Below are 14,400 nucleotides of genomic sequence, written 5' to 3'. Positions count from 1 at the left end.
GAACCATTAAAGAGATTCTAGGGACCACTCAGTCTGTGGGCTGCAATGTTGATGGCCACCACACTCATGACATCATAGATGACATCAATAGTGGTGCAGTGGAATGCCCAGCTAGTTAAGAACTACAAAGTAAACTATTTTAATAAAGGATAAGTTGACGACCGAAAGATAGATAGATAGATAGATATCATTAAGAGAGTAAAAAGGCAAGACAAAAGAGTGGAAGAAGATATCTAAACCACATATAACTGACAAAAGCTATGTAACTAAAATAGAGTGAAGATGACAAATTTAAAAATAAATAAATGAACAGAAGACTGCAACAGGTATTTTATAAAAGAGGATATCCAAATGGCCAATAAGCATACAAAAATAAACTGAAAACAAGTGCTCATCATGAAAATATAAATTAGACTATACCAAATCAGTGGCTCTCAAATTTTTTGGCCTCAGAATTATTTATTGTATTAAAAATGATTAATTCCAAAGAATTTTGTTTATGTAGTTATACCTATTGATTAGATAATAATATTGAAACATTAGATAATAATATTGAAAAATTTTCTTATTAAAAAAATATTTACTTATTAATTCATTTTAAGATGGAAACAATGTTATTTTAACACTTTAACATTATTACTGTTAGATTTAACATAAATGACACCTGATAAAAAAATAAGTATTTTTCAAAAATAATCTTTAATGAGAAGAGTGACATTGTTTATATTTTTGCGAATCTCTTTAATGTGTGGCTTAAAAGTATGCATCTGGACTCTGCATCTGCTTCTGCATTCAACTTGACATAGCTACTGTCATGAATTTTATGAACAATGTTGACCCAAAGCCAGACACGAAGGAATGTATTCTAAATGATTCCATTTATGTTACAGTCATAAACAGAAAAAAAACCTAACACATTATCAAGATAGTCACTTTTCTGGGGGAAAAAGAAGGATGTCTGAAATATTCTATTTTGTGTCCCAAATAGGGGTTACATTGGTGTGTTTATTCTATGAAAATTCAACTTATGGACTTTCACACTTATCTTTTTATGTTTTACTTAGAAAGTTTTTTTTTTAAATAAGAGTATCAAATAGTGGTAATGTTCTGAGGTATGCCTGAACAATCTTTCGCTAACAAAGGTTCTTCTTTGATGCTTAGCAAAACTTGAAATATGTAAACACAATTCCTCCCAATTTAGTGGAAAAGGTAACCATTCTTGCTCAGTCTATTTATTGCTAACTACTTATATGAATCTCTTTTGGACAAGCCATCAATATCCTTGGTCATCAGTAAAGTAAGACATTTGGAAGATACTGAAGATCCCTCTAGATCTAACATTCCACTACTCTAACCCTGATTTAGTAAGCATCTACAAAACCACTACACTTAAAACCTACTAGCAGCTGGTGACAATCATAAAACAAAAAAAGTAATTCCTATACCTCTGAGAAACTTAAAACCTAAATTTATAGATACCTTCCTTCAGAAGAGCTATATTATTCTTTAAGACTGTTATGTTAGAGTTCTAGGTCCCCAATTATTTATTTCTCTTACAGCTTGGTATGTATGTCACATGTGGAATTTGCACCCTTGAAACACGTGAGTTAAACAGAAAGATGGAAATAAAGTGTCACATGTAACAAGCTTACCCTTTAAGAGTAAGTTTTTTATTACTGAAACCCCATGAACGTATGTTATATCTAGACATGACAACCACATCATGGAATCCAACATAGAACCCTTTTCTTATAAAGGATATTAAAGCAATTGGCAAAATATGACTAAATCTATAGATAATAGTACTGTATCAATGTTAATTTCTTAATTCTGACAATTATTCTCAGGATTGAGACAAGGACATCATTAAGAGGGAGAGGGAGATGAATCATTTGGCCTGCCACACCATTGAAGACAAAGGTGCATCGCCTGTGGAAAAGAATTTGGCAACACCTAGCAAAACTACATACATTTACCCTTTAACCTCATAATTCTACTAGGAATCTATGCCAAAATAACATGGCAAAAAATTTTTAAAAATTTCAAAAACAGACAGACATGTACAAGGCTATCTGTAACAGTAAAAAACTGAAAATAACCCAATGTAAGAGTTCTATATACTAACATGGAGGTATCTGTATTTCATCATGTTAAGAGAAAAAAGATGAACAGTTTTTAAATGGCACCTTTTGCATAAAAATGAGTGAAGACAGACATGCACATGTGTATTTTCAGAAAGAAAATAATAAAAAGAGGGGCGCCTGGGTGGCTCAGTTAAGTGTCCAACTTCAGCTCAGATCATGATCTCACGGTTTGCAAGTTTCAGCCCCAATTTGGGCTCTGTGCTGACAGCTCAATGCCTGGAGCCTGCTTCGGATTCTGTGTGCCTCTCCCGCTCTGCCCCTTCCCTGCTCATGCTCTGTCTCTCTGTGTCTCTCTCAAAAATAAACATTAAAAAAAAAAAATTAAAAAAAGAAATATTAAAAAGAAACCAAAATCTCAAGGAGAGGGAACAAACAGGACAGAAGAGGCAAAGATAAAATCAAGAATACTGTTTTATACTTTTGATTTTGGAACCATAAACTGTTTTACCATGATTTAAAAATTAAAATTTTAGCAATCCTTAAAATGGAAAATAAGTTGAAACAAGTGAACATAACAGGTATCAAATTAGTAGCATAAACATTTCAAAAAGGAACTATTACAGAGTATTTTCACTGTTGGTGTGCTACATTTTTTCTAAGGACAAAAAGAACCATGAACTAGAACCACAATCTATTCAATATTTTATTCTGAATTGCAGTATTATTATACACTGTTATTTTTTAAATATTGTAAGAATACATAAAATAAAGTTTATGTAATATTGTTACGGATGAACGTTTTCAGAAAAAAAAAGGATAAAACTATAAAAACCAAAAAAGTCAAATAAAGACCCTATAATATTAATTGTATTGTAAATGTCAGCATGAACTCTATTTTTTTCTAAAAACAATGATTCCCCAGTTCTTTCCACAGTAAAGACCTAAAAGCAATGAAATCCTGTACCCAAGAGCACTCGAAGCCCTAAAGAACATTTCCCACTATAAGGAACTAGAGACCCTTTGGAGACACCAGATTCCAGGTCTGGGCTGAAAACGTATACTATGAGTCAAGAGTATCTTTTGACAAAAAACAGAGAAGCTATCTAAGACTGATTAAGCTTGTCGAAAGGAGACAAGAGCCAACACGAAGAATTAGCATTGGTAGGACTATGAAAAATAATAATGCAAATGATTCAAATGTCCGTCAAAAGATAAAGGTATAAACATATATGGTACATCCATAAAACTGAACACCACTCAGCAACAAAAAGGAACTGATGATATACACCACAACTGAACGAATCTTCAAAGCAATGAATATGAGAAACCAGACCAAAAAGGAATATATACTGTAGTATTTCATTTAAAATTTAATTCTAGAAAATGCAAGCTGTTCGCCGGTGCCAGAAAGATCAGGGGTTGCCTGGAAGGAGGACTGGAGAGAGGGGTGCATCACAAAAAGGCATGCAGAACTTTTGGGAGTCTTGATTGTGGCAGTGATTTAGGATACTTCAAATATACCCGAATAAAGCTTAAAAAAGATAAAGAAAAATGAGTGCAAAGGAGTGTAACACATCAAATCATGAAAATCCATTCATCAAGAAGCTAAACACATAATCATACACCCATGCTGGTCACCATTGGAAGTTCCTTAGGACACAACTAATCTCTGTTAAAATTGATAAATTATCAAGCATTTTTCCTATTTCTTCTATGCACTGTATTTCAAGGTAACAGCTGGTATGAGAGTGTTCTTTTTTTTTTTTTATAGATGGATGTGAGGTAATAAACGTAGAAAGGACAAAAACAGAAAAACTGCCATTTTGCCAACCACCAACAAAATAATGGAGCTAGGCAATCAACATAGGTGCGTGCTAAACCCATCATGTGAAAAGTTGAAGAGGAGTAAGATTGATCTATCTTAACCCAATGATCGATCTTAAAAAGTGTGGAATAACACTACATATGTCTCATGATGTAATCTTATGATACAATGCAATTGGAAGTACATGGCACCACTATGAATTATTCCTATCTAAAACTGAACCTGAATCTAATCAATTCTATCAGAGCTATCTAATATATACATATATAATGCAAGCTACACACATAATTCTAAATTTCTAAAAACCACATTAAGAGTTAAAAAGAAACCAGTTTTACAGTATTTCATTTAATCCAATATATGGAAAACATTATCAATTCATTACATATCAAGATAAAGATCCATGAGGCAGTTTGTCATTTTTTTTAAGTTAAGTTTTCAAAATCTCATATTACATTGACAGCATTATCTCAATACTGACTAGCTACAGTTTAAGTATGCAATAGCTACAGTGGCGTAGTGGACAGTGAAGCTTTAGATATAAGGACAATTTACAGTAAATACTTGAGGATACAGGAACTAGTTAAATGACAGCCTAAGAAAGAAAAATCCAGGGGATGCCTGGGTGGCTCAGTTGGTTAAGTGCCCAACTTGGGCTCCGGTTATGATCTCATGGTTTGTGAGTTCGAGCCCTGCATAGGGCTCTTTACAGTCAGCACAAAGCCAGATTTGGATCCTCTGCACCCTGCCCCCCAACTCCCCTGCTTGTGTGCACTAACACTCTCTCTCAAAACAAATAAGTAAACTTAAAAAAAAAAAAAAAAAGGAATGTTGTTAGTAAATAAAATCCCTTAAGTCCCTAGTGTTCTGTATTTTCTTATGTGTTTCCCTTCTCTAATGTTCATATATTTCCTAATAAAATTAAAATGTAAATTTGATGATTTTTGTATCCTACAAACTCTTCCTTTAGAAGTTCGTGGAAACAGCTTACCACTAGTACAATGCAAAGTGAATTAATTTTACCTTAGTAATTTTGAAGCACAGTATTTACTAAAGTGGGAAATTACTTGTGCATTATCCTCATTATATTGAGGTTGCCCAAACTACAGTAACTATTAATTATTCCTATTCGGAAAAAAAATAAAAGCAAAGAACCTGTCTTTCTCATTTTCCCTTAAATGTTCCCCCACCCTCTCCCAACTCCTTTTAACTCAATGAGAAACACTATTTTTCTACTGTGTTTCATTCCCACTTGCAAGACATTTTACAGTGATTGTTCTGCTATCCCTCTAATCTTTGTCTTCAGCATCACTATACTTGCCCAAAGGATCTCCAACTCAAACACTACCAATTCAAACATCCCTATATGTACACATAACCTCCTGTCCTAAGGTTTGCCCAAACCCTAATTAAAATTGCCCACTGGATACCTCCATTTGGATATAGTATTATCACTTCCTTCATCTCAAGTCAAATTAATTTTATTTACAAATCACTATCTCCTGTAAATTTCCATATTTTTCTTCTTCTTGTTATCCAAATTCAAAATCTCTTTTGCGGCAGCTGGGTGGCTCAATCGGTTGAGTGCCCGACTTCAGCTCAGGTCATGATCTCGAGATTGTGAGTTCTAGCCCCACATGGGGTTCACTGATGTCAGCCAGTCAGCGCAGAGCCTGCTTCAGATCCTCTGTTCCCCTCTCTGCCCCTCCCTCTGCTTGCTCTCTCCCCAAAATAAATATTTTTTAAAAATCTCTTTTGACTCCTTTTCCATTGTTCTTACCTGCTTCATTGTTAACACACATCAATTTTTTCCTTCACAGCATTTTCCACCTTTCCTTTTCCTTCCTTCTGCTACCTCCTGAATTGAGGTTCTTTTCATCTCCTAAATGAATAAACTAAAACACTTCCCTAATTCCCTTTCTTATTTTTATTATCTTTCCTCCTTCAACATACTCTGACAGCCGCTATCACATTAATTTTCCTAAAGTACCACTCTACTTAACCAATCACCAAGTTAGGAAAAATTCGTGGTATTAAAAATGAAATTAAAACTCTCATGCTTGACATTCAACATCCTTCACAGTCTAAATAAAAGCAACTTTTACTCTGTTTTATCTCTTGTCCCTAAACAAACACTCCCTCTAGCCCGCCAGTAACAAATCATTTCCTCTCCCCAGAATAGCCTCTTGCATGTAAGAATCCCTGAATGACAGGGACACCTGGGTAGCTCAGTCGGTTGAGCAGCCGACTTTCGGCTCAGGTCATGATCTCGCGGTCTGTGAGTTCAAGTCCCGCATCGGGCTCTGTGCTGACAGCTCGGGGCCTGGAGTCTACTTTGCATTCTGTGTCTCCCTCTCTTTCTGCCCCTCCCCTGCTTGCACTCTGTCTCTCTTTCAAAAAAAAAAAAAAAAAATCCGTGAATGACACAGAGATCTCTTTTGGAACTGTACGGCACTTTATACACAATTTATTTTATCTCAATCACCTACTAACCTTTAAAACATGTACCTGGTTTTACCTCTTTACCAGGACTAAAAATTCCTTGAGAGAAAAATGTCTAATTTTTTTTTTAATTTTTTTTCAACGTTTATTTATTTTTGGGACAGAGAGAGACAAAGCATGAACGGGGGAGGGGCAGAGAGAGAGGGAGACACAGAATCGGAAACAGGCTCCAGGCTCTGAGCCATCAGCCCAGAGCCCGACGCGGGGCTCGAACTCACGGACCGCGAGATCGTGACCTGGCTGAAGTCGGACGCTTAACCGACTGCGCCACCCAGGCATTCATGTCTAATTTAATCCTATTTATTGGGTATCTCCCTTAGCTAAGAGTAAATTTTGTTAAGAATGAATCATCTTTTACTTTAATCCAAATATCAGCTTTTCCTTGCTGTACTATAAACAATATCGTACACTTTACGATAGTTCTATGCATCAATCTAGTACATATGTTTAGGAACCATTACGTTTTAAAAATTTTCTTAGTAAACTCAACGATAGCCAGCTTTTGAGAATCTATTACATGATAAGCACTGTTGGGTGCTTGTACATAGGTGCATTCACATTCAATCCTCACAACCTTAGTAGCAGACACGTTCTTTTTTAAGGGCAAAAAGCTACAGCTTGGAAATTAAATCTCTCCTGAGTCCTCCTGTTGCGATTTGCCCGTTCCAAGTCAATTCAAGTGACGTTTTCTAAGCTCCTTAACCCTTTACTCAACTGGTCATTAGTTTCATTAAAGACTGTGCCAGGTATCGTAGGCCACAGAACCTAACAGATACACCTCACCTGTCCTCCCGACTCCACGGCGCACACGGAGGTAGAGCCAGCAACCTAGGTGTTAAGGAATTACTGTGGCAGGAGCTCACGCTGTCTGCGGGCACCGGGGAACGCCAAAATCCCAACTCACCAAACCAACATTCTCCCCAAAACCCTTCACTTCCCGATGCCACTCGGTCTGCACCACAGTTGCTCATGCTCTTCAGAAGAATATTGTTTTCTCCCCTCAGCAATGACGAAAGAGAAAAAAAAACAAACCAACATCCTGACATTTTTCTTACCCGCCCTTTTCTGCAGACCCTGGCGGCCCCTTCCATTTCCCCTTCTCCTTCTCTCCGTCGTTTTTAGTTCCGGGTGCGGTGGCCGAGTCGTCCTCAAACACGCTGAAGAGCTCATCCCCGAAAGCGTCCGCCATCTTTCCGAGCTGGGAGACCGAATCTCCCTCCTACCCACGATGCTCTGCGAGCGTACCGACAATGACGCCAAGGGAAGCCTCAGCTGTACCCCATGGGAGACAAAAGTAGTCTAGTCACGCAACCCCATCCCCCAGAATTCTTCCTTGACTTCTTCTCTTCCGACTTTTCCTTTCCCACCACGACTAGACGGCCAGTTCGCTAACTTAAAGAAGAAGCGCAGCGAGAATGCCCGGCATGCGGTAGGCACCTAGAGGGAGGCGAGGAGGCGGAACCTTGGTGAGTCGCACCAATTGAAATTCAGCGGTCGCCCAGGCCCTAGAAGCCCGGATGAAGGACGCAGGGTGGCGGCGTGGGACCCGGGGAATGTAAAGAGCACTTGGAGACGGTGCTGCGGTGGTTCCGGGACTTAGAGCAGCAGGGCACTTTGCCATCGATGCAGTATGGGAGGCAAGAACAAGAAACACAAGGCGCCCGGGGCCGCGGCGGTCCGGGCCGCCGTGTCTGCTTCCAGAGCCAAATCCGCCGAGGCCGGAGCTGCTGGGGAGGCCCAAAACAAGAAGCCGGCGGCCAGGCCGCCCCCCGCAGCTGCCGCTAGCACCAGGGAGCCCCGAGTCAAGCAAGGTACGAGCGGTCCTGGGGCCCCGGGCTTTCCACCCCGAGCAGCTGCTGCTGTTTACGCTGTAGAAGCCAGCGCAACCTGGGCCGACCCTAGGTCTCAAAATTTGTGTCTTCCACACCTGCAGCTGCTAGTTTCTATGCGGTGGCCTTGTTCTAGGTTAGTGTAAGCTTTGGGAGCCTCTGAAGTTATGACAGTAGTCCTCTTGCAGCCTGGCACCTCCCACTTAACCGTGCTTTTTCTTAAGAGAACAGAATAAAAATTGCATTTGCTCCCGTTTCAGCAGGAATTAGTCTTGAGCCATCATCTAAATTAGCTAGGTTGATGCAGAGGGTAATGTGTGGAGTTCCTAATCTCCTGGAGTCAGGCCCTTTTTGTACTTGATCTTCGTATCATTTTCAACCACTGTTTTCATGTGTTATGGAAGAACAAGTAATAAGAATTTCAGTACTTAAACACCGAATATGGGTATAACCTATTGTGGAAATATTTCTAATCTTTACCACTGTCATGCATTCTTTGCTCACTGTGTATTTAGTTTGATAACTCAGAGATTGCTGATTCTGGCTACAGATGAGCAGGCCCCTATATAAAAACTGATTCTAAAACATGTACAGGTATCCTCTATTTTGTTCTGTTTAGCTTGTTTGCCTATAGTTCTTATCGAAATGTTCGTCCAACACATGTTTTTGAACACTTCTGTATCTCATGATGTTAGGGGTGGGATGAGCAATGTAGACAAATCACCTCTCTCTCGGAACTTTCTGATGTAATGGTGGACACGGGCATTAAATAATCCCACCACCATTGCTTTATAACTGATAAGTGCCACAAAGAAAAACTAAGGAAGAAGGTTTTAACAAGCTAACCTAATTTTTACTGGAGAAGAGGAGGGGTCATAGATGGTCTCTTTGAGAAAGTGACTGTTAAACTGAGATCAGGAGGACCGGTAGGTGTTACCCTGTAAAGAATGGGGGAAATAGTGTAGTATTTCTGGCAGAGTTAAGAAACTCCATGTGCAGAGATGGTGAGTGAAGAAAGAGCTTGGGTCTTTGAGGTCCTCATGGAATGTAAGCTTTGCATAAGAGAAGATGGCACTAAAGAAGTGTACACTTAGCAAACTTTCACCTACAAGGTGAATAAATCTTTGCCCCACAATTTATTGCAACATTTTAACTACCAAGTTTTGATGCTTGTAAATACAAATACATAGCATTTCTCTTTGACTATTATTCTGTGGCTCTTCCTCTGAACCAGCCTCTTTTGGATTCTCTTGTCTTTTCTGATATGCCTCTGAATTCTTTCAACTCTATAATCATTTGTTGTATTCTTTGGCTTCCTATTCCTCCTGCCCCAAAACGTGACCCTCAATGAAGGTGTTAGTCTGTAACAGTATAGTTCTCCATCTATAGTCCTTCTAGGAGAGTACTTCCATTACTAATTCTGTCTTTTTCTTTGTAGATGATTCCTCACTCACTCTGTCTAGTCCTGGTTTTTATTCTAATCTCAAGTCAGCCATTTCCATATTTACGTGGACCTTTTGACCCTATATTGCAAGCCTCTCAAATTTAACATGGCTCATACTAAACTATCCTTCTCTCCTGACACTAGCTTCTATGATCTGCTTGTTTTTGTTTTTCCATATTCCTTTTTATTCAATGTTAATAATTACTTTTAATGTCTTCCTTTCTTCCTCACATTGAATCTCTTGCCATGCTTTATACAATCTTCACTTATCTTCTGTGTACACCATTTTCACTTTTCAGCACTTTGTGCTGTTCATGCATCAGTCTAGGTACTCATGAATTCCTGGAGTACCAACAAAGCTTTCTAATGGGTCTCCCTACCTCTTATTTTTCTTCCTCTAGTTTGTCCTGCCTGCAGTCATCAGATTAATATTGAAGAAATGCTGCTTTCTGCATAGCACTTCTCAGTTTCTTTCACAGCGTCTGCACTGACTTTGTGATTAAGTCCAAACCATTCATCTAGCATCTAAGACTCCTTTTCCAGCCTTGCTACTAATTCCTGTATTTACCTATAGCAAATCTAATGTATTTTCATTGTTCCAAGTGCAGGTATTGACTTTCTGCCTCCTTGTATTCTTGCCATTTTCTCTTAACGGAATGCCATCTGTCCCAAACACATCTATCCCAAATAGTGAAATCCAATAACGCCCTTCTCAAATGTCAAGAGAGAAAAAATGAGAGGTTGTCTATGAAATTTGTAGGAAAGATTTTATAACTAAGTTCATATATATAGCACTGAAAATAAATCTGCTGTGCAGACTGTGACGTGATTTTTTTTTTCTGTTTGGGTATTTTTATATAACATGATAGTAGGCCTGCTTTGGAGGAAAAAACATTATTTCTGAACTTGTTTTAGTTGTTAATGTAAGTGTAATTGTTCTACTCCCCTTCAACTCTTTTCAAAAATTTGAAGGATTGTACATATCATTACTTTCTGAAAATTGTCCTGTCACGTAGAGGGAGAAAATGTCTTCTGCCATGAAATGACTCTTGGCACAATTCTCAGTATTCTCTCACTCCTGTTTTTTTCACTTCATTTGTTCATCAGATAATTTTTGAATTGCTACTATGTTCTAGGCAAGACTAGGCCCTGGAGATACCACATGAACCGATCGAGGGAGAGGACTAACAACTGTAAGGCTGGCGTTTGTGAAAATCCTTAAGCCTAGCTGAGATGTAAAAATCCTAAGAAGGAAACAAGACTAGGGGGACTAATGTCATGAGTTAACTCATAAAACCATGTTAAATATTTTTCAGGGTCATCCAAATAAAACAAAAAGTGCGACAAAAATCAGAAAAGTGACTTGGTAAAGAACGAATTGAATAGTAGAGTCTGTTTTTGCTTAGAACAGGGATGGCTTCCCTGAGGAAACATCTGTGCTGAGGTGGTTTGAAGCATCCAGTTATTAGAAGATCTGAAGACAATGTTTGAGGCTGAGGGGACAAGGGCAAAGGCCCTAAGATGGGAACAAGCTTGGCATGTTAACAAAAAAAATAAAAAAAGAAGAAAGTCCATGGGTAGAATGAAAGAGAAGGGGCTAGTGTTGGCATTAAATGTAGGAGACACCTTAGGTAATTTACATGTTTAAAGGATTAGTCAGGTGGCTCTGGTGGTATGGACTTCCTCACAGACCCTGACTGCTCAGATTGTATCATTTCATTCTCATTTATTCTCTAGATACCCTGTATTTCCCTTTCGCAGTTTATTTGCATAGTTAGTTACTTAATGACTCCACTAGTAATTGAGCTCCATGAAGACAAGGACTGCGTCTTATTTATCCCTGTTTAGATCCCTTACCTGGTTCACATCCCCTTACGAATGTGTAGTGTTGGTCAGAAACAAACCAAAATGCCTCAGTACACCTGTCACCAGCGCTAGCAACTCAAAGTGAGTGTATTAGCAATAGTGGGTTATTATAATCACTCTGTGATACAAAACGCAATACATTATAAAAGGAATATGTTGTGAAAGAAAGAGTAGTTAGCAACAACACATTGATTTTTTGGCTGGTGTGGTTTTTTTTTTTAGCAGAGTCATCTTGAGGAAATCACTTTTTCTGTGCTTCAACTTTAATAAATATTTTTTAAAATAGTGTGCTGTGTTCTATGAACTATCATTTCTAAATTTGAAATCAATAATACTTTTGCCTCGGATATACTGTACACTAACATCGTTATTTCCAGTCAAATTTACAAGAACTCCCTCTGTCTGAAACAGAAAACCACAGTTTATGGAAAAATGTCTTCAAGTAGCTGTCCTAAATCCTGTACACTTTATTTGGCAAAAGAGTGGGACCCATCTTTGTTCCATGGCCTATTGACTTAGAATTGCATTTGAAAATAGAGTTACTAATTTCTAAGTTTGAGTTACTATTTTCTTCTGGTGCCTTCACTTTTTGCTAAATAACACATTAGAATATGGCGGTTACATGCACATTCTGAAAGTTGGCGGCTGACAAGAAAGGAGACTACAGAATCACCAAGTAGAAAATTAGAGCAGTTTTGGAGGAATTGAGTAAGCTCATTCTTCTTACTAGCTCTGCAGGTTTCAAGTTAAATTATAGATATTCATAATAACACATCATAAAAAGGTTTGAATTTTCTTGATGGTACTGTGTATATAACAGGAAGCATAAATATATTTTGGGAAGTTTTCCATAAATTGTTTAAGATGCATTTCAAATTCTGAAGCTTTCGTTCACACTCATTAAAACTCTTATATGAACATGTTTTAAGAAGAAGAAGAATTCGAAATAGAAATTGCCTTACTTGATTTAATTGGTACTTTCTCTGTGGCAAGATCTCATTGTTGCCTTAGTTCCTTGGCCTATTGATTAAAATGAAAACATACCCACTTTTAGAGACCTTTAATTGCACCCAGTGAATGTGCAGCAGTATCTGTGTGCATTCCCTCCCTGGTTTTCTGGGGACTCAGCGCTTCTTTTATTTGCCCTCTGGAAGTTGACAATATAAGCTGACTTCTAAGAAGTGATATGGTTGTTTGTCTTAGGGAGAGTGGTTGGAGAAGACAAAGGAGAGCTTATTTCAATCTTCAACACAAAAAATTATTAAAGGAATTTATAGTTTCACCTTCATCAGTAACACATCAACCTTGAATTGCTTCTCAGTATAGTCTTGGTAATAAACTGCTCTACCATCTGTACCTTTCCCAAAAGGGTTATAATTGGATCCCCTCAGTGGTTTTTGGGACTTAGAAACTCTGATTAGTATGCAAAATTTGTGAATAAGTTTACTGCAAATGATGAGACTTCACAGAAATGGTTAAGGACTACTGATATGTACTCGCATTTATATGACTATTGACTTGAGTTTATGAGCAAGGTTACTAGAATTAAAGTTTAAGACTACAAGATAAGGAAATTAACCATAATGTGCCAGAATTGTCACTATCTTTTCATATACTCTATGTAACCTTGGATACTTCCTGTAGAACTAGCATAGATTCAGGGAACCACTGATGTCTCTAATTCAGACTGCCCAAATGTAAATAGTTACTCTGAAAAACTTTTTTCTTTTAAATTTTTTTTTCAGTGTTTATTTTTGAGAGAGACAGAGCATGAGTGGGGGAGGGGCAGAGAGAGAGAGAGGGAGACACAGAATCCAAAGCAGGCTCCAGGCGCTGAACTGTTGGCACAGAGCCCAATGCGGGGCTCGAACCCACAAACCATGAGATCATGACCTGAGCCGAAGTCGGACGCCTAACCAACTGAGCCACCCAGGCACCCCAAAACTTTTTTCTTTTGAAATGGCTGATTATATTAAGTAGCATCTTGAAAGGAAAACTCTAAGTCAACAGAGACCCATGTTTTTGACCTTTAAAATCATAATAAGCAACTTTTAATGTTTAGGTTTCTCTCCGAAAGTAAAAAAAAAAAAAAAAAAATCCTTACTTTGAGATTTATTAACAGCAGAGTAAGTAGACGTTATAAGATTCTAGGAGTATTCTCATATAGTAGTGGTTTGTCAAGTGTGTTCAAGGGATCCTGTGGAATTCTTGAAACCTCTCTGTCAGGGACTCCATAAAATGAGAACTGTTTTCATTAAAATGTTATTTGCCATATTTGTACTCATTTTCTCATGAGTGTACAGTGGTATTTTTCAGTGGCTACATGATAATAATACAAAAAATTGATTGGAGAAACCAGACATTAAGAGATTTGCAAAAACCCAAAACATTTTTTTGGAGGGTTTGGAAAATGTAGGTATTTTTCATAAGAAGTATTTATATTATAGTGGGTTTGTTCTTTTTAATGAATTAATGAGTATTTAAAAATTTTTCCTTTTTATAACATGTGTATCAGTGTTAGAATTCACATAAAAAGTATTTGGGATCGTCACTGATTTTTAAGAGAATAAACAGATCATGAGACTAATGGTTTGAAAATAATATGTGTTCCTTCATGGTTACTCGTTAGAGAACTGATATGTATAGTGTTTCTCTTGGCTGGAACAGACTTGACAACTGTAATGGGTTTAGTAGTATCATTCCCACCCCCCCACCCCCATCTCCCCAAAGTTCATTTCTACCTGGAACCTCAGAATGCAACCTTATTTGGAAATAAGATCCTTACAGATAAAATTAGTTAAGGATATTTCATCTCGAGATGGAATCATCCAGTGGCTATTGTCCAGAGAA

At 37.8% G+C, this 14,400-nt stretch overlaps 2 protein-coding genes across 2 annotated transcripts in view; one reads left to right on the top strand and one right to left on the bottom strand.

The window, feature by feature from the left end:
- Positions 1-7,871, bottom strand: part of MTREX (Mtr4 exosome RNA helicase) — a 110,003-nt gene extending 102,132 nt beyond the window's left edge. Inside the window, exon 1 of the mRNA XM_030321033.2 lies at positions 7,467-7,871. Coding sequence (XP_030176893.1) covers positions 7,467-7,600 — 134 coding nt within the window. The 5' untranslated portion in view covers positions 7,601-7,871. The remainder of the gene's footprint in view (positions 1-7,466) is intronic.
- The window catches only part of DHX29 (DExH-box helicase 29), a 46,372-nt gene continuing 39,818 nt past the window's right edge, over positions 7,847-14,400 (top strand). The window contains exon 1 of the mRNA XM_030321013.1: positions 7,847-8,222. Coding sequence (XP_030176873.1) covers positions 8,042-8,222 — 181 coding nt within the window. The 5' untranslated portion in view covers positions 7,847-8,041. The remainder of the gene's footprint in view (positions 8,223-14,400) is intronic.

This window comes from Lynx canadensis, chromosome A1 (genome assembly GCF_007474595.2).
Source record: "Lynx canadensis isolate LIC74 chromosome A1, mLynCan4.pri.v2, whole genome shotgun sequence".
Taxonomy (NCBI): Eukaryota; Metazoa; Chordata; class Mammalia; order Carnivora; family Felidae; genus Lynx; species Lynx canadensis.
The sequence above is the reverse complement of the archived record's forward strand: the minus strand, read 5'-3'. Positions and strand labels throughout refer to the sequence as shown.